The sequence below is a fragment of the Lynx canadensis genome, chromosome B3 (genome assembly GCF_007474595.2).
Source record: "Lynx canadensis isolate LIC74 chromosome B3, mLynCan4.pri.v2, whole genome shotgun sequence".
In the NCBI taxonomy this organism is placed as follows: Eukaryota; Metazoa; Chordata; class Mammalia; order Carnivora; family Felidae; genus Lynx; species Lynx canadensis.
In genome coordinates, this window is record NC_044308.2 from 5,173,385 (window position 1) to 5,191,000 (window position 17,616).

General features: G+C 58.3%; 1 protein-coding gene across 2 annotated transcripts; it reads left to right on the forward strand.

Moving 5' to 3' along the window:
- The first annotated feature begins 708 nt into the window (after positions 1-708).
- On the forward strand, positions 709-11,240 carry FES (FES proto-oncogene, tyrosine kinase). 2 transcript variants are annotated; one of them, XM_030317334.1, is made up of 19 exons: positions 709-785; positions 1,288-1,503; positions 1,697-1,870; positions 3,268-3,364; positions 3,493-3,676; positions 5,085-5,222; positions 5,297-5,416; positions 5,570-5,692; positions 5,811-5,997; positions 6,119-6,202; positions 6,998-7,207; positions 7,481-7,603; positions 7,966-8,019; positions 8,700-8,818; positions 9,145-9,239; positions 9,320-9,443; positions 9,646-9,803; positions 9,903-10,025; positions 10,882-11,240. In XM_030317334.1, exons 2-19 carry the CDS (start codon positions 1,297-1,299, stop codon positions 11,022-11,024), a joined length of 2,463 nt encoding a protein of 820 aa, XP_030173194.1. In that variant the 5' UTR covers positions 709-785; positions 1,288-1,296; the 3' UTR covers positions 11,025-11,240. The 2 variants fall into 2 exon arrangements, with proteins under 2 accessions (XP_030173194.1, XP_030173195.1); XM_030317335.1 differs by having other exon boundaries at positions 6,125-6,202.
- Positions 11,241-17,616: the final 6,376 nt, after the last annotated feature.

Consider the following 17,616-nt stretch of genomic DNA (forward strand, 5'->3'; position numbering starts at 1 on the left):
GCCAGCCCTTCCAGCCCCTGGGGGCCTGGTCTCCAGCAGGGAGGAGAGTTAATTCCCGTGTGGCCCCCTTGCTCAGGTTCTCACTTAGCCGTAGGGCGGAGGTCTCCGGTGGGGCCTGACTGAACCCAGATAGATTGCTTCTGCTGGCCCTGTCGGGCTCAGGAAGCTCCATACCTGTCCACTCTCCAGCTCCAACGGAGCAACCCCTGGCAACCTCCCCCCCCCCCCCCAACGCCAGGCTCCCCTCGGGACAAGACCCCTGCCCCCCTCTCTGGGCTAGGGGAGTGGTTTCACCAGGACCTGTGCGCCGAAAAGGAGGCCTCTCCTCGGGGATATTTACTTGGAAATTTTATTCAAATGGAGGCTGGCGCCTGAACTCTCCTTGGGGAATCCGATGGGGTGGGGAGGCCCGGCCCAGGCCTCCCCCTTCCCCTCTGGGCCGCCCTGGCCGCGCGCCAGGCCCCCACCGCGCACCGGCCGCTTCCCCGGGCTCCCGGGCGCTGCCCAGGCCCCGAGGGCGCCGGCAGGCGGCTCTCCGCGGCCATTCTTCCCCGGCCCCCTCCTCCCTTCCGTTTCCGCGGCCGCAGTGGCGCGCTGGGCAGGGGGGCCGGCAGGCGTCGGGGGCGCCGGCCCTCCCGCCCGCCCCTTCCCCTCGCGGGCCCGCCCCGGCCGGCCGACTGAAACCGCGGCAGGAGGAAGCCGAATCAGGAACTGGCCAGGGTCGCCCGGGCCCGGAGTCGTCCCCCTGAGGCGTCCTCGGCAGCCCCGGAGCAGCTGCCCGCGCGGTAACTTCTGCCCTGAGGCTCCGGGGGCGGGGGGGGGGGGGGGTGTTGGGCGGGTGCCCGCCCGGGCGCGCGGTGGGGTGGTGGGGCAGGGCCCAGCCAGGGGTTCGGGGACGGGGGACGCCGGACCGGGTGGGACCTGGCGGAGGGGCAGGGGTACCGGCAGGGCTCAGACCGGGGCTGCCTGAAGCTCCTCCACCCCCACCCCTGATGCCCCCCTCCCCCAGCTCACCGAGCCCCTGGGAAGGGCGCTGGGTAGAAGGGCCTGGGGAGGGAGGGGACCCCTGGCGCCAGGCCTTGGCCCGAGACACAGGAAGCAATGAGGGCCGGTCTCAGGCCAAGTTGCCATTTTGTACCTATGGCTGCATTTCAGCCGGAGAGCACCCCACCTCCTGTGTGTCTGCAGCTTCTCTTCCCCCAGCAGCCCCCAGCCCCTCCGCCCCACCCCTCCATCTCCAGCGGCTGCCTTACCCCGTGGTGGGCCCTCTCCTCTCTCTGTCCCCAGGACGGCACTATGGGCTTCTCTTCCGAGCTGTGCAGCCCCCAAGGCCATGGGGCAGTACAGCAGATGCAGGAGGCTGAGCTGCGGTTGCTGGAGGGCATGAGAAAGTGGATGGCCCAGCGGGTCAAGAGCGACAGGGAATATGCAGGGCTGCTGCACCACATGTCGCTGCAGGACGGCGGAGGCCGGGGCCCGGGCCCCTATAGCCCCATCAGCCAGGTGGGGTTCCGTGGGACCCTAGTTCTCCTCACCCCCTTCCTGCCTTCGACGGAGAAATCCCCACGGGTGTCCCTTATGTCTGCCCGCCCCCTTCCTTTCCCCGAGCCCACTGGGGAGGGTTGGAGAATCGGGCAGGCCCAGGCTTGGGAGCCATTGTCCCCTTGCTCCCTGTCTCGCCCATCCCGTGTCCTAGTCCTGGGCCGAGATCACCAGCCAGACGGAGGGCCTGAGCCGGCTGCTGAGGCAGCACGCGGAGGATCTGAACTCGGGGCCCCTGAGTAAGCTGGGCCTGCTGATCCGGGAGCGGCAGCAGCTGCGCAAGACCTACAGCGAGCAGTGGCAGCAGCTCCAGCAGGAGCTCACCAAGGTGCGTGCGTGGCCCTGAGTGTGCACCGCCCAGAGTTTGAGGCCACAAGGGCCGGTTTTGCACACAGGACGCCCTGGATTCACTGGGGAAGTGGAAGTCCCTGACCACAGGCCTACCCCAGCTTCCGTCCCTCCTCCCTGCATTTGGGCTGGCCTGCAGCAAGGCCTCTCTGTGCATTTTCTGTTACCTGACCACATGCCCGAGCAAAGGGCCGGGAGTAAGGGTGGGCCATCCAGCCACCACCTCCCAGGCACACGGGATCTGTGACCCACCTCTTGCCCTGCGCCGGCTGGCTCTGGGGTCTGAGAGACAGCAAGGGGAATCAGGGCTGATCTGTCTGCCCTTGGCCTAGGTGGGCTCCTCCCAAGGCACCAGAGACACCACAGGGAGCAGGGTGGCCCCCTGACACAGCGGTTAAAGACCAGGGCCGCAGAGTCGGCCTGTCAGCATTTGAACCCTGCGCAGCTCCTGGTCTGGAGGCTGTGTGATTGCGGCTGTTTGTGTGGGTGCTTCAGCCTCCTGATTCAGCGTGCTGGTCAGCACTGCGGTGCCACACCCCTTCCACCTGCGCCAAACCCAGCCTTACCGTGGACCCACAGCGGCCCCTGGTGGCCAGTGTCCACCTACCGTCTCCCCAGAAGCACACTGAATTCAGCGGTCGGCCCATTTGTGTAGGTACTTTTACTGGAACACAGCCGTGCCCGATTGTTTGTTTTCACATTACCTATGGCTGTTACAGGGCTCTAGTGGCAGAGCTGAGTGATTTCAACAGAGACTGCTTAAAGAAAAAGGTTCATCTGGTCTTGACCTTAAGCTGTTACAGGCGGGGAAACTAAGGTTTAGAGGAAAGGGATAGAACTTACCCAGAGGATCCCAGTGCGTACACAGGGGAGCTGGGGATAAGAACTTTGGTCTTGGCCATCCGTTGTTCCTGCCACCAGGAACGTGATTTATTGGACTCGGTGCAAAATGAAAATGAAACGCGGGGCTTCTTGTGGAAAAATTAGTAAGAATTTCGAGATAGCATCAACAGAGCATCAGACCCAGCACAGGGCCCTTCTGAGGGTGGAGTTCTGTGCCGTGACTCCTCAGGCCACACGTGCCCACAGCCGGGTCCTGCCTGCCCCCAGACACCCCTCTAGGTCAAGGAGGGACAGGTGGAATCTGCCAGGCCCACCTCTCTGCCTCCCCCAGGGGCCTGTCCTTAACCCAGGTGCTCTCATCCTAATGTCAGCGGCAGAGGCTGGGCTCCAGAAGCTTCCCGGCCCCTCCCAGAGGAAGGACTTGGATGTGCTTCCTGCCTAGACTGCAGGGCCCGTGCGGGGCTTCACCTCCAGCAGGAATCTCCTGTGCCCTGGGGACCTGCCACCCCACACTGGCCTCTCCTCTCTCCCCAGACCCACAACCAGGACATCGAGAAGCTGAAGAGCCAGTACCGAGCCCTGGCACGGGACAGCGCCCAGGCCCGGCGCAAGTACCAGGAGGCCAGCAAAGGTGCGCGGCTTCCCTTCCCCGAAGAGAGGGATCCCCGAGCCAGCCCTGACCTATCCACAGGTGCCCAGGGAGTGGGGCGTCCCCAGGCCTCTGGGCCGTCACCCACGACCCCTCTCCTCACCCGGCAGACAAAGACCGCGACAAGGCCAAGGACAAGTATGTGCGCAGCCTGTGGAAGCTCTTTGCTCACCACAACCGCTACGTGCTGGGCGTGCGGGCCGCGCAGCTGCACCACCACCACCACCACCAGCTCATGCTCCCCGGCCTGCTGCAGTCGCTACAGGACCTGCACCAGGAGATGGCATGCATCCTGTAAGCCCACACCCCAGCCCGCCCGCCCCCTTCACGGCCCGAAAGCCCTGCCGCCAGGCCCGGAGGCAGGGTCCAGAAACGCGTCCGGTGACAGTGGCCGCGTCACCACGGGAGAGTGGGCCCTGGGCTGAGGTTTGGAGCCCGTCAGCTCGTATCCGGATGCCGTTATTCCAGGATCCCTTATTGCAAGGTTTGGTTAAATTTATGGAGCCCTGCTCTGGGCTCTGGGGTACAGCAGAGACCAACGGAGACCAAAAACGTCTGTCCTCTGGGATCATTCGTGTTACTGGAGAGAGAAAAGAAAGTCACTACAATGGATGGTGTGTGGAGGCAATAAGTGCTGTGGAGAAAAACAAAACAAGGAGAGGAGTTTGGGGGGCTGGGAGGACGGACAGCTTTCAATAGAGTGCTTTGGAAAAGCCTCCGGTACTGGAGTGAACCAGGGGGATGTTTGGAGAAAGACCATTCCAGAAAGAGGGAAGAGCAGGTGCATAGGCCCTGAGGTGGGGGAGTTCCTGGAATCCAGGAACAGCAAGGAAGCCAGCGCATCCTAGGCAGAGTGAGGGGAGGGCAGAGCCGGACGCCAGCCCAGATGGGTCCAGGGGTTGGGGGGCTACTGGGTGACACGGGGTCCAGCAGGCCGTTTTGAGCACTTTGGCTCTGCTGTCTTAAGGATAGGCTTTGGGGCGCCTGAACAGGGCCAGGGCGATGAGACGGAGGCTGCTGTGGTCATGCAGACCACGGACTGTGGCCGCTGGGCCAGGGCAGTAGTGATGGAAGGGAGAAGCCCTAAGTTCCCGGGTGCACCCTGAAGGTGGACTGGAAGTGAGGTGTGAGTCGAGGGTGACTGCAGGATGACTCTTGGAAGATGGAGTTTCCGCCACCTTACGTGGACAGGGAGGGGAGAAACGGGTTCAGGAGATAAGAATAGGAGATCGTGTTTCAACTCACGGAGTTTGGGTGTCTAAGAGATGTCCAACGAGACGTTCGAGCGGGTGGATGGCTGCGTGCGGCTAGAGCCCTGGGGAGGTCCCGGAACTAGACACGGAGATGTCGGGTCAGCGGCACGTCAACGGCCTGTGCGTGTACCGGAGCCCCAGAGCCGCAGCTGTTGGGCTGGCTGCCCAGGACAGACGTGATTGTGCTCGCGTTCACTGAGCGCTTCGGTGTACCGCCCTCTGTGCACACGCGCTCTCGTTGGGTCACAACGCCCAGCGTCCCCAGTGTCCACATCGGGAGGCGAAGATAAGAGAGACGTTGAGTAATTTGTGTGTGGTCATTTGGCTGGTAAATGATGGAGGGAGGGGTCAACCCCAGGGCTGACTACTCTAAACCCAGTGTGGCAGGTGAGCTTTCCGGCCTCACCCAGCCTGAGGCCGCACTGACCAGCGCTCCTGTTTGGGGACAGGAAGGAAATCCTGCAGGAGTACCTGGAGATCAGCAGCCTGGTGCAGGACGAGGTGGTGGCCATTCACCTGGAGATGGCTGCAGCTGTCGCCCGCATCCAGCCCGAGGCCGAGTACCAAGGCTTCCTGCGACAGTATGGGTAAGCCCCTCCTTCCTTCCGCCGGGCACCAGGGCCGCTGGCCCGTTCACTGACGGGGCACTGTCCCCCTGAAGGTCCACGCCTGACGTCCCACCCTGCGTCACCTTTGATGAGTCACTTCTCGAGGAGGGAGAACCGCTGGAGCCCGGGGAGCTGCAGCTGAACGAGCTGACCGTGGAGAGCGTGCAGCACACGTGCGTGGTGGCCCGGCACCGGGCCGGGCTGGCCGGGGTGGCCAGGGGCGGACGCCGTCTCCGCGGAGCCGCAGCCAGCCTTGCTGGGCTCTGCGGGGATGCCTCCGTGGGGCACGGGGCACGGCTCTCACACGGCCCTTCCTCCGGGCACAGGCTGACCTCGGTGACGGATGAGCTGACCGTGGCCACCCAGACGGTGCTCAGCCGGCAGGAGGCGGTCGCTCAGCTGCAGCGCGAGCTCCAGAACGAGGAGCAGAACACCCACCCCCGGGAGCGGTGAGTGGGTTCGCCCACGCAGCCTCCCCGCCCCGCCTCCACCCCCACCCCCGTGTCCTTGGGCTAGAGGCTGAGCCCCGCCCCCTCTCTCCCGCCTCCCACCTGGCCCCGCCCACAGGGTGCAGCTGCTGGCCAAGAAGCAGGTGTTGCAAGAGGCGCTGCAGGCGCTGCAGGTGGCGTTGTGCAGCCAGGCCAAGCTGCAGGCCCAGCGGGAGCTGCTGCAGGCCAAGCTGGAGCAGCTGGGCCCTGGCGAGCCCCCGCCCGTCCTGCTCCTGCAGGATGACCGCCACTCCACGTCGTCCTCGGTGAGCCGCCCGCCGCCATCCGCCGCCGCCAGCCACGCCTGCCCGCCCGGGGCGCGCTCCTCATGTTTGCCCTCCCCCTCCCCAAGCCCGGCCACCCGCTGACGTCTGTCCCTGGCCCCAGGAGCAGGAGCGAGAAGGGGGAAGGACACCCACCTTGGAGATCCTTAAGAGCCACATCTCAGGAATCTTCCGCCCCAAGTTCTCGGTGAGTGGAGCCTCTGCCCCTCTCCACGGGGCGGCCCGGGCCGGGCCAGGGGTCTCAGGCATGTACTCCCTAAGCCCCTTCCACCAGGGTGTTTGGGGTTAGTCGCTGGGTTGCCCTAGAGAGGAGGCTCTGCCCAGAGGAGGCTGCTTTTTTTTTTTTTTTTTTTTTTAACGTTATTTGTTTTTGAGAGAAAGAGGGCGTGAGGGGGAGAGGGACAGAGAGAGAGGGAGACACAGAATCGGAAGCAGCTCCAGGCTCGGAGCCGTCAGCACAGAGCCGGCCGAGCCGGCCGCGGGGCTTGAACCCACAAACGGCGAGATCATGACCTGAACTAAAGTCGGACGCTCAACCGACTGAGCCACCCAGGCGCCCCAAGAGGAGGCTGCTTTTATCGGGGAGTCCCTGTCTTCCCCGAGAATCTGGGCTGCATACGTCCCCAGGTCTTGCCGGCCTGCACCTCCTTCTCCACCCCCCTGTGTGCTTCAGCCTTGTCCCCCCCCCCCCCCCCCCCCCCCCGGCTCTCCCTGCACTGGGACAAGTTGAGCAGCTGGGGCCTGGAGGAAAAGGCAGAAGCCTGCTTTGAGATGAGCCAGCGTGGGCGTCCCCTCCCGGCTCTGCCTCCAAAGTCATTTGCTTGCTTCGGGGGCTCTAATGCCAACAGGTGGTTCATGAGGATGAGGGGCATATACGAGAGAGAGACCCCCCCAACCCCCGGCTGACCCCTGTCTGTCCTGGCGGCCTCCCCTGACAATCTGGCTGAGTGACCCTTCCTCGTTCCTCCCCTGCCTCTGCCAGCTCCCTCCACCCCTGCAGCTCGTACCAGAGGTGCAGAAGCCCCTGCACGAGCAGCTGTGGTACCACGGGGCCCTCCCACGGGCAGAGGTGGCTGAGCTGTTGACGCACTCTGGGGACTTTCTGGTGCGCGAGAGCCAGGGCAAGCAGGAATATGTGCTGTCGGTGCTATGGGACGGCCAGCCCCGCCACTTCATCATCCAGTCCGCTGACGTGAGTGGGGCCTGGACTCCAGCCTTCCCTGCCTCACTACCCCTCTCCGCCGCCCTCCCCCCCCCCCCCCCCCCCCCCCCGCCGACCGCACCCAGTCCCTGCGAGAAGCCAGACATATAAATCCTCTAAGGAGGGGCTGCGGGCCTGTGGCGCGGCATCAGAGGGCACCTTTTCTGGCGGCCCTGCCTCCCGTCCCTCCTCTCCCAGGGCTCAGGCCCCCTCAGCAGTGGGGGCTGTTGACCTTGCTGCCCGCCCCCCCCCCCCCCCCCGCAGAACCTCTACCGACTGGAAGGAGACGGCTTTGCGAGCATCCCCTTGCTCGTCGACCACCTGCTGCGCTCCCAGCAGCCCCTCACCAAGAAGAGCGGTATTGTCCTCAACAGGGCTGTGCCCAAGGTGAGCCCGTGCCACCAGCGTCAGAGCACGAAGGGCTCCCGGGGTCCTGTCTGCAGACACGGTGCCAAGTGATTCCGCACTCGCCAGGGGGCCAGCCGCCCTCTAGGCTTGGAATCTCAAGGCCCCTTCCGTTCCATGGGGGACACACACAGCTGACGTTCCCCTAGGGCACCCGCCTCATCTCCCGAGTCATCTGAGTGTGATCCTAATACCACCCAGCCCCCATTTTTCAGACCAACAAACTGAGGCACCAAGAAACGAAAGACATTGTGTTGGTGGGGGATGATGTCCGGTCCCTTGCAGGGCCCAGCATGCATTCCCCTCACTGACTTCGGCCCCCCCCCAACTCCTCCCTCCCCCAGGACAAGTGGGTGCTAAACCACGAGGACCTGGTGTTGGGTGAGCAGATCGGGCGGGTGAGTTGAGTGTTCTACCAGCTTCCTGTTGTCTGGTGTCTCCCTCCTCTAGCATCGCTTTCTCCCGGACCTCGGGCCAGGTCAGCCCTAAACCCTGGCCTCAGAGAACCTTTCTGTCTTCCTGCCTCAGTCTGAGTGCCAGCTTGGACCCCTGATTCTCCACCTGGCCATCGCCACACACCATCCCACAGGAAACAGAGGGAAAAGTACCTACCCTGGAAACTTCCCTGGGGGGTGGGGGTGGGGGTCCTTCCACCAGAACCCTCCAACCCTCAACTCCTCCCACCACCCCCAGGCCCTTGTCTCTTCAGCTCGCTCTTATGTGCATGGGGAAACATACTTTGTTTACGTGGGCTGTAAAATACACGCTAAGGAAAAAAGTCACTTTCTTAAAACTTAGAATGTTTTTTCAACCCAAGCGGGAAGTGATTTTTGGGTTTTCTGGGTCACTGCTAGGTGAATGTGGCGAGTCAGAGGTAACCTTCTCTGCCTGTCCCCTGTGTGCCATCTGGGTTCCCCACCCAGGCGGACAACTCCTAGAGAGCACGACTGAGCGGTCTTGAGCATGGGGACAGCGAGTGCAGGGTGGGTGGGGACGAGGTGAGGACAGGTCCCCGGGAGTGAGGAAGAGGAAGACTGATGGTCCAGGGAAGACTGATAGGAACTCGAGACCCTTTCAGGGGAACTTTGGCGAAGTGTTCAGTGGACGCCTGAGGGCCGACAACACTCTGGTGGCCGTGAAATCTTGTCGCGAGACACTCCCACCTGACATCAAGGCCAAGTTTCTTCAGGAAGCAAAGTAGGTGGTAAAAGAACGATCCCATAATTCCGCACGCAGTGGGTTCGTCTGGGCATGGCACGGGGTAAACTTGGACTTCGATGGGAGTGTTTAATCCTCACGCCCCCATGCAGATGGGACCCCCCCCCCCCCCCCACACACACACACAGTGTCCGTGACCACCCGAGGTCACATCTCCAGGTCTGCTGGCCTCAGCGGCCAAGCTCTCCAATTCCGCTGCCCTCTCCCGCCCTCCCTCAGTCTCCCTGGGGCTCGGGGGCTCCCGCGGTCGGGGAAGTGAACGTGCCAGCCCCCGAGGCGGGCTCCTAAGCGGCAGTGCCCCCCAGGATCCTGAAGCAGTACAGCCACCCCAACATCGTGCGTCTCATCGGCGTCTGCACCCAGAAGCAGCCCATCTACATCGTCATGGAGCTCGTGCAGGGTGAGCCGGGGAAGCCGGGGTGGAGGCGCAAGGAGGGGGGCTGCCCGAGGCTCACCCAGGCTTCCCCTGCCCACCGCCAGGGGGCGACTTCCTGACCTTCCTGAGGACGGAGGGAGCCCGCCTGCGGATGAAGACGCTGCTGCAGATGGTGGGCGACGCGGCCGCGGGCATGGAGTACCTGGAGAGCAAGTGCTGCATCCACCGGTGGGTGAGGGGCGCCCCCCCCCCCCCCCCCGCCTGGCGCAGGCCGCGCTGTCACCCTGCCGCTCCCCTCACGGCAGGCCCCTGAGCAGCAGCCGCGGGGCGAGGAGCAGCTTGGTTCACGGCTGTGCCCAGAGCGGGGCCGGGCACGGGGGCAGGTGCCGCCGGGGCCCCCGGCTCAGTGGCCCTGCCCTGCCTCGCCCAGGGACCTCGCTGCTCGGAACTGCCTGGTGACGGAGAAGAACGTCCTGAAGATCAGTGACTTCGGGATGTCCCGGGAGGAAGCCGATGGGATCTACGCGGCCTCGGGGGGCCTCAGACAAGTTCCGGTGAAGTGGACGGCACCCGAGGCTCTTAACTACGGTATCTGGGCCTCCGGCCGGGGGCAGGGCGCCAGGCTGGAGGGGGCCTCGCCCTGGCGAGCAGACGTGGCCGGCCCACCCACGCCTCGCCTCCCCACAGGCCGCTACTCCTCTGAGAGCGACGTGTGGAGCTTCGGCATCTTGCTGTGGGAGACCTTCAGCCTGGGCGCCTCCCCCTACCCCAACCTCAGCAATCAGCAGACCCGCGAGTTTGTGGAAAAGGGTAAGACGTCCCTGCGGGGTGGCGGCTCCGGAGCCACGCCCTCTTCTCCGGGCCGGGCCGAGGCTGGGTTCCTCCAGGTCCCCGGGCCACCCACTGGGGCAGAGCCAGAATCACCCTGTGGCTGCCACGTGTGTGCGGGACCAGCACTGTCTAATTCACTCTTCGTAACATGGGCGGGAGGGCTTAATGTGTCCCTCTTACAGACAAAAAAAAAACGGGCTTGCGGGGGCGCCTGGGTGGCTCAGTCAGTTAAGCACCTCTCAGTTTCGGCCCAGGTCATGATGTCATGGTTTCCTGGGTTCCAGCCCCGCGTTGGCTCTGCACTGACAGTGCGGAGCCTGCTGGGGATACTGTCTCCCTCTCTCTCTCCCCCTTCCCCACTCGCACGGTCTGTCTCTCAAAATGAATGAATAAAACTTAAAAAATAAATGAATAAGTAAGTAAAAAGAAAAAAAAAAGAAAACTGGCTTGCAGAGGTCACACAACTGGCACACAGTGGGACTGAGGTTAGACCCTCTGTCCTTGGAACCTTTGAAGAGTGGAAACTCAAGAACAGTGCATCTTTTTTTTTTTTATGTTTTTTAATTTATTTTTGAGAGAGAGAGCATGAGTGGGGGAGGGACAGCGAGAGGGGGGGACAGAGGATCAGAACTGGGTTCTGCGCTCACAGCAGTGAGCCCCATGCGGGGCTCGAACTCACGAATCGTGAGATCATGATCCGAGCCAACTGAGCCTCCCAGGTGCCTCGAGAACCGTGCGTCTTAGGCCACTCCCATTGCTCGAGGTGTGTCCCCGGGGGCTGCTGGGGTCCTCACGCCTGTTCCTCGCACCCCGTGTGCTGTGCCTGTCCCCACAGGTGGCCGCCTGCCCTGCCCCGAGCTGTGCCCCGACGCTGTGTTCAGGCTCATGGAGCAGTGCTGGGCCTACGAGCCCGGGCAGCGGCCCAGCTTCAGCGCCATCTACCAGGAGCTGCAGAGCATCCGAAAGCGGCATCGGTGAGGCCGGCCCTGCTTCTCAAGCCGGCGGCCTCGACAGGCAAGATCGTACCTCCTCCCCAGTCCAGCCCACACTGCCGGATGGCTCCTCGCAGCCCTGGACCGAGCCACTGGCGTCCATGCTGCGGGCATGCATGTAGTTCGCTGGGCTGTGCAGTCCCGCTCCTGCCCGGGGCTCCCTCTCCAGACGGAAATAATAAAACCACTTGTGCCCATTGAATGCTCTCGGCATGTGCGCTCCTCTGGAGGGCAGGTCTTAGGAGTAGCTGGCCTCTGCTGTGGCCGTGGGGAAGGCGGAGGACCGGCAGGGTTGACGGGGCAGAACTGACGTGGTCTGGTCGCCACTGGATGTGAGACACGGGGAACGGGGAGAGAGATCAGGTGATACACAGGCTTCTGGCACAGGGCAGCGTCTTGCCTGAAACAGAGTCACAGACAGAGGAGCAGAGCTGTGGAAAGAATGGGTGGTTTGGAGACGTTGCATTTGCGGGGCCTGTGGGGATGATGAAGTTTTGGGGCGGTGGGGTTCATGGGGTCCGGAGCTGACAGCCAACAAGGAACTCCTGAAGATGTCTTTGGTGCAAATAGGTGATTTTATTAAAGCACAGGGACAGGACCCGTGAGCAGGAAGAGCTGCACTGGTTGGAAGGGGGTCAGGGATAGAGTAAGTCTAAGGAATTTTGGAAGCAAGGTTTCCAGGGCCTTGAGGGGCTAGCTGTTGCTAGGGAAACGCCATTTATTATCATTTAATAAAACCTGAGTCCTGAGACCCTTCAGATGTATATTGGGGGCCTTAAGCTTGGAGTAGGATTGCCAACGTATATCCTGGGGCGGTTGAGATAAAGGAAGTAGACTTAACAGGATCCTTGACTGAGGTTGAATGTTAAACTCACATTCTCTTTTGCCCCCAGCAAAGTGTCATCACGGAGACAGCTGAGCTTCTAGAGGGAGGTCACTCTGCTGGTTTCAAGGACTTGTCAATGGGCTGTAGGCAGTAAGGGAATTTCGTTTTTCATTTGCCTTAGTTTCCCACATCGCCATGGCAAGCACTTAAGCCCCTTTCCTTTGGTCTTGGGTAGCTGGGAGTGTCTGAGGAATATCACATACTCCACCCTCCACCTGGCGGGGGACGAGTGCCAGCCCGTATTTTGCCCTCAGCTTGCCTCATGCTCCCTCCTCAGGGATGTGGGTGTGACATAGAAGTCTAGAAGCCCAGATGGCAGCAGAGGCTGGCAACTGACGTTTGAAAGTCATCAGCTGATGTTAGGAAGGAGCTGACACTGTGATGCGTGCAGGGGAGTCAGGCAAAGTGAATTGCCCTGAAAGGAGACTGGGATGACTGAGGAGAAAGAAAATGCTTCCCAGGGAGTTCATCTACTAAGACGACTCTACTGAGCGGCGAGGTAGCAGAGTGGGAGCCCTCACCTCCTCCTCTAATGCTAGAAAGTCCCCCGTGAAATCTATAAAATCATCTGAAACTTCGTGAGCCCCGCGTCGGGCTCTGTGCTGACAGCTCGGAGCCTGGAGCCTGCTTCACATTCTGTGTCTCCCTCTCTCTCTGCCCCTCTCCTGCTCACACTCGGTCTCTGTCTCTCTCAAAAATAAACATTAAAAGAATTTTTTTAATAATAATTTAAAAAAAAAGACAAAAAAGTACAAACTGAAAAACAGTAACCAGGAAAGGTCTCTAGCACCAAAGAACAAAGCAACAAGAGCTTTGAGGTAAAACGGCCAACCCTCCAGAAAGTGAGACAGACGTTGACCTCGGTTTTCAAAGGTGAGAAAAGCACGGTAACTTGTGTAAACCAGAGGAAATCAAGGGAGGATGTGATTACGAAAAATACTAAGAAGTCAGACTCTATCCCTGGGAAGCGGTAGAAAGCAGAACCGAGGCATTTCTGCCCCTGGGTAGGATGTGGTAGGTCTCCGCAGGCCGCTGTTCCCGTTGCAACAGCTAGGAGGAAGTGAGATGAGAATCAGCACCTGTGGGAGACTGAGGCGTGGTGGAAGGAGTAAGAACCGCATGAGCAAGATATCAAGGACGAAAGAGCCCCTCCAGGGGGAAGTGATGATGGCGGTCGCTTTCTTCTCCGAGGGCCTCGTTGACGTGGGGCCTCTCTGAGGATCAGCATTGCCCCGAACGGGGAGACTCTACTGGGGAAAGAGGAACGAACCGTTTCTGGTACTTGTAAGGACTGTGCCCTGGGTTGGGCGCTGGAAGAGCCTGGAATGCAAAGTCAGTTTTCCCCCACGGAACGTTTGCTGAGGTCTGGAGGACTTCGGGCAGCTGAGAGGGGCCTGGGGGGCTGGAAAGGCAGGCCCCACAGTCTCACGGTGCTTAGAGGGAGGGGGGGCTGAAATATTAACCGCCTCCCCGCTCAAGACTGGCCAGATTGTGAGCCTGGGTGGTTCGGAAGGCTGAAGAGCTAACCTCAAAATCTCTGAAGAGAATTCAAGGGACTGGAGAGATACAGGCTGACCAGGCTTTCAAGGCCAGATCCAAGAGGACAACTCCTAAGGGACAGGGACAGCCCAGAGGAGGATTGAGTTTTACCAGAACTGTAGCTGTGCCCTAACTCTGCTCAATGCTTGATTCCATCAAGGGGACTGACTCTCCTGGGGTGGGGGAAAGAAATAACATAGTCTGAAGTCCCTAACCTTTTTTTATTTTTTTAAGGTTATGTATTTTTTATTTTTTTTTTAATTTTTTAACATTTATTTATTTTTTTTTATTTTTTTTTTTTTACGTTTATTTATTTTTGAGACAGAGAGAGACAGAGCATGAACGGGGGAGGGTCAGAGAGAGAGGGAGATACAGAATCTGAAACAGGCTCCAGGCTCTGAGCTGTCAGCACAGAGCCCAACGTGGGGCTCGAACTCACGGACCGTGAGATCATGACCTGAGCCGAAGTCGGACGCTTAACCGACCAAGCCACCCAGGCGCCCCTGTATTTTTTATTTTAATTCCAGTATAGGGGCACCTGGGTGGCTCAGTTGCTTGAGTATCTGATTTCGGCTCAGGTCATGATCTCATGGTTCGTGAGTTTGAGCCCCGCGTCGGGCTCTGTGCTGACGGCTCGGAGCCTGGAGCCTGCTTCGGATTCTATGTCTCCCTCTCTCTCTGCCCCACCCCTGCTTGTGCTCTCTCTCTCTCTCTCTGTCTCTCAAAAATGAATAAACATTAAAAAAATAATAATTCCAGTATAGTTAGCATGCAGCATTAAAGTAGTTTCAGGTGTACAATATAGTGATTCAACAATTCTATATATTACTCAGTGTTCATCAGTCTACCCTTCTTTTATACCCAACATGTAACGTACAATCAAAAAGTATGAAACATGCAAAAAAGGGGGTAGAAAATGGGACCAATAAACAGGAGAAAAAGTAAACAATAGAAGCAGACCCACAGATGATACAGATACTGGATTTGGCAGATGAGAATTTAAAAACAACTATGATTAATATGTTAATTGGATAAAGAGGCAAATAGCCACAAATATAAAGAATTTTAGCAGGGTTGAATCTATTTAAGAGGGGCGCCTGGGTGGCTCAGTCGGTTAAGTGTCTGAATTCGGCTCAGGTCATGATCTCAGGTCATGAGTTTGAGCCCCACATCAGACTCTGTACTGACAGCTCAGAGCCTGGAGCCTGCTTCAGATTCTGTGTCTCCCTTTCTCTGCCCCTGCCCCACTCGTGCTCTGTCTCTCTGTCTCTCTGTCTCTGTCTCTGTCTCTCAACATAAACTTAAAAAAAAAAAATTGAAGGACGGGCGCCTTGGTGGCTCAGTCAGTTAAGCATGTGACTCTTGATCTCAGTTCAGGTTTGATCTCAGGGTCATGATTTCAAGCCCCAGCATTGGCCTCCATGCTTGGTGTGGAGGTGTGGAGCCTACTTTAAAAAAAAGAAAAGAATTGGGGTGCCTGGGTGGCTCAGTCAGTTAAGCATCTGACTCTTGGTTTTGGCTCAGGTCATGATGTCACAGTTCAGATTCTCTCTGCTTGGGATTCTCTCTCTCCCTCTCTGCCCCTCCCCTGCTCGCTCTCTGCCTCTCTCTCTCTCTCTTTCTGTTTCTTTCAAAATAAATAAACTCTAAAAAATTTTTTTTAATTAAAAGAACCCAAGGAGCAGGTAGAACCAAATACTGTCATCTCTGAGATTACATGCTCCTTGGATGGGTTTCATAGAGACTCGTAGGACTGCAGGATAAAACCACAACCATAGGGATTGGACACACCAGAAGACAGAATTCATGAACTCAAAGATAGATTAATAGAAGGTGTCTAAACTGAGATATATAGAGGAAAAAAGAATGGAGAAAACAGGCTAAGAAACATGAGATTCCAGTATATGAGTGATGGAAGTTACAGGAGGAGAGAGCGGTTAGGACCAGAATAAACTGGAAATGACCCAAATGTGTCTCTAGCAATAAAAGCAGACCACTGATGCATGTACCAACATTGATAAATCTCAAAGACCTGTTGAGTAAAGAAGGCAGATGTGAAAGGGTGCATTCTTAGGATTCCGTTTTATCAAGTCCAAGAAGAGGCAAAACGAAGCTAGAGAGCAGTCAGACTCAAGCTCATGTCTGAGGGGCACTGACAAGAAGGGGCGGGAGTGTAGGGGAACAGCCCCACCCTGGTAGCCTTTACAACTTTACACATCTCCATGTAAGTTTTGTAGGTGAAACTTGAGGAGTTTGACTTGAGTCACACTTGAGCCCGATTCCTCCTGGAGCAAGGGGACAGAAGCAGCCGGGCGAGGAACCTCCCCAGCTCCCGTGTGGGGGGCTACCATGAGGCTATCCCCCTTCCCATCTTTCTCGTTTCAGTCGAGTACAGGGCTTGCCACCGGGCCCCCTCCTCCCGTAGAGTGTAGGCCGCACAACTGCTTGGCTGGAGAAGCACCTGGGTGGCTCGGTCGGTTAAGCAGTTAAGCATCCGACTTAGGCTCAGGTCGTGATCTCACGGCTCGTGAGTTCGAGCCCCATGTTGGGCTCTGTGCTGACAGCTTGGAGGCTGGGGCCCGCTTTGGATTCTGTGTCTCCCACCGCCCCCCCATCCCTCCCCCACTCACGCCCTGTCTTTCTCTCTCTCTTTCTCAAAAATAAATAAACATTTTAAAAAAGTATTTAAAAACAACTGTTTGGCTGTAGTTTAGAGTTGGCTCCTTAGCCCAGAGCGACCTACCACCATACTGCGTGTCCCGGTGCTGTTCTGTGGAACTAGGGATGTGAGAAGCTGGCACCACACTGGTCTTTCTTTTATCGTGTGAGTAAAAAGCTGTCTGGATCCCTTGGAGCTTGTCATTTCCTTACTGTGTGAGTCTATGGAAGTGTGGTGGTCTTTGAGCCACGTGGCTGCAGTCGTGGCCCTTGTGGCCCTGCACTTACGGACTGCATGACCACTTGGCCAATTTGGCACTTAATGTGGGGCTGATAAGGTCACAGTCTCTCTTTAGAGAAGAGACAGGCCTCCGTGGACTGTCAGGTCAAGTATGGGAGAAGAATTATGGTGGACCTAGGGTCCACTTCGTGCTGAGGTGTTTGGTGACACCAGAGACAAGTGGTCTTTGACCATCATCCCCGATCCCAGATAAGCTCCATTGGTGTTTAGAGTTTGAAACCAAAGAGTAAGTTCTTTGCAGAGCTGAAGAAAGCACAGGGTGGTTCTTGCTCCCCCTCTTACTGTGACTACAGATGGAACACTACCGGGAATCAAGGGCAGTCACTCAGAAATGCGCCGAGATCCACTCTTACAATGAGTGAGAAAGGAGGGAAATCAGAGATTTGGGCGAAGTCCAGGGAAACCATAGAAGCATGACTCATCTGACTAGCAAATGAGGGTGCTATAAGTTCCACAGGCTTATAAGGAACGGAAGTCATTTGGGTGCTTAACAACTGACCCCACGCTCCAAGCCACCCTGGCCACAACCGTTGAGGCCAAAGCTATGGATGTGGAGAAGGAAAATATAAAGATAAGTCAGGGCTTGCTGCAATGGGCCTTTACAGCTACGACAAAATGGTGGCCTATCCAAAATGAATTCCTGTCACCAGATAAGCACCCTCACACAGTGTCGGGAGAGGCTATCCCTTCCTTTTAGTCCACTGAACCCTTGGCCTGGATTCATAATGGAGATTGTGAATGGTCAGATAACAAAAAAGTCACCCAGAGTCAGACTGAACATTTGCATGACTCCCACCAAGCTACAGGAGAAATGGGGTCTTCTCTCTCTGGAGATGTCTCCAGGAAACTAGTCGGCTACTGTGCAACCATTTTTCTAGAATGGAAGCCTTGGCAAAAGCCAAGAGGATGCACCTTAGGCCAAGGTAGGAGAAGGAAAGACCAGGCCATTTGGGCCTGGTTATTGTGCCAGGAAGTCCCTGAAGAGGAAGGTGATGATCTTCCTGTGACAAAAAATTCTCTCTCATGATTAGGCTCTGGGATGGCCATGGGACTTAAAGATTTGGGCCAGCTTTTTTCACTGAGCCAGCTTTGGTGTTTCCTGTAGGCAGACAGGAGGAATACCAAGAAAGCCTCGACCTCCCCACTGAGGTTTTGGCTCTTTGGACTACAGTTTGACCCAACACTTTCAGCACT

Excerpts from the sequence above, each read along its gene's own strand:
- FES (XM_030317334.1), top strand. The coding sequence starts at position 1,297 with ATGGGCTTCTCTTCCGAGCTGTGCAGCCCCCAAGGCCATGGGGCAGTA. Across the intron at positions 5,998-6,118 it reads GCCACTCCACGTCGTCCTCG|GAGCAGGAGCGAGAAGGGGG; the intron begins GTGAGCCGCCCG and ends CCCTGGCCCCAG. Across the intron at positions 9,240-9,319 it reads CGTCATGGAGCTCGTGCAGG|GGGGCGACTTCCTGACCTTC; the intron begins GTGAGCCGGGGA and ends GCCCACCGCCAG.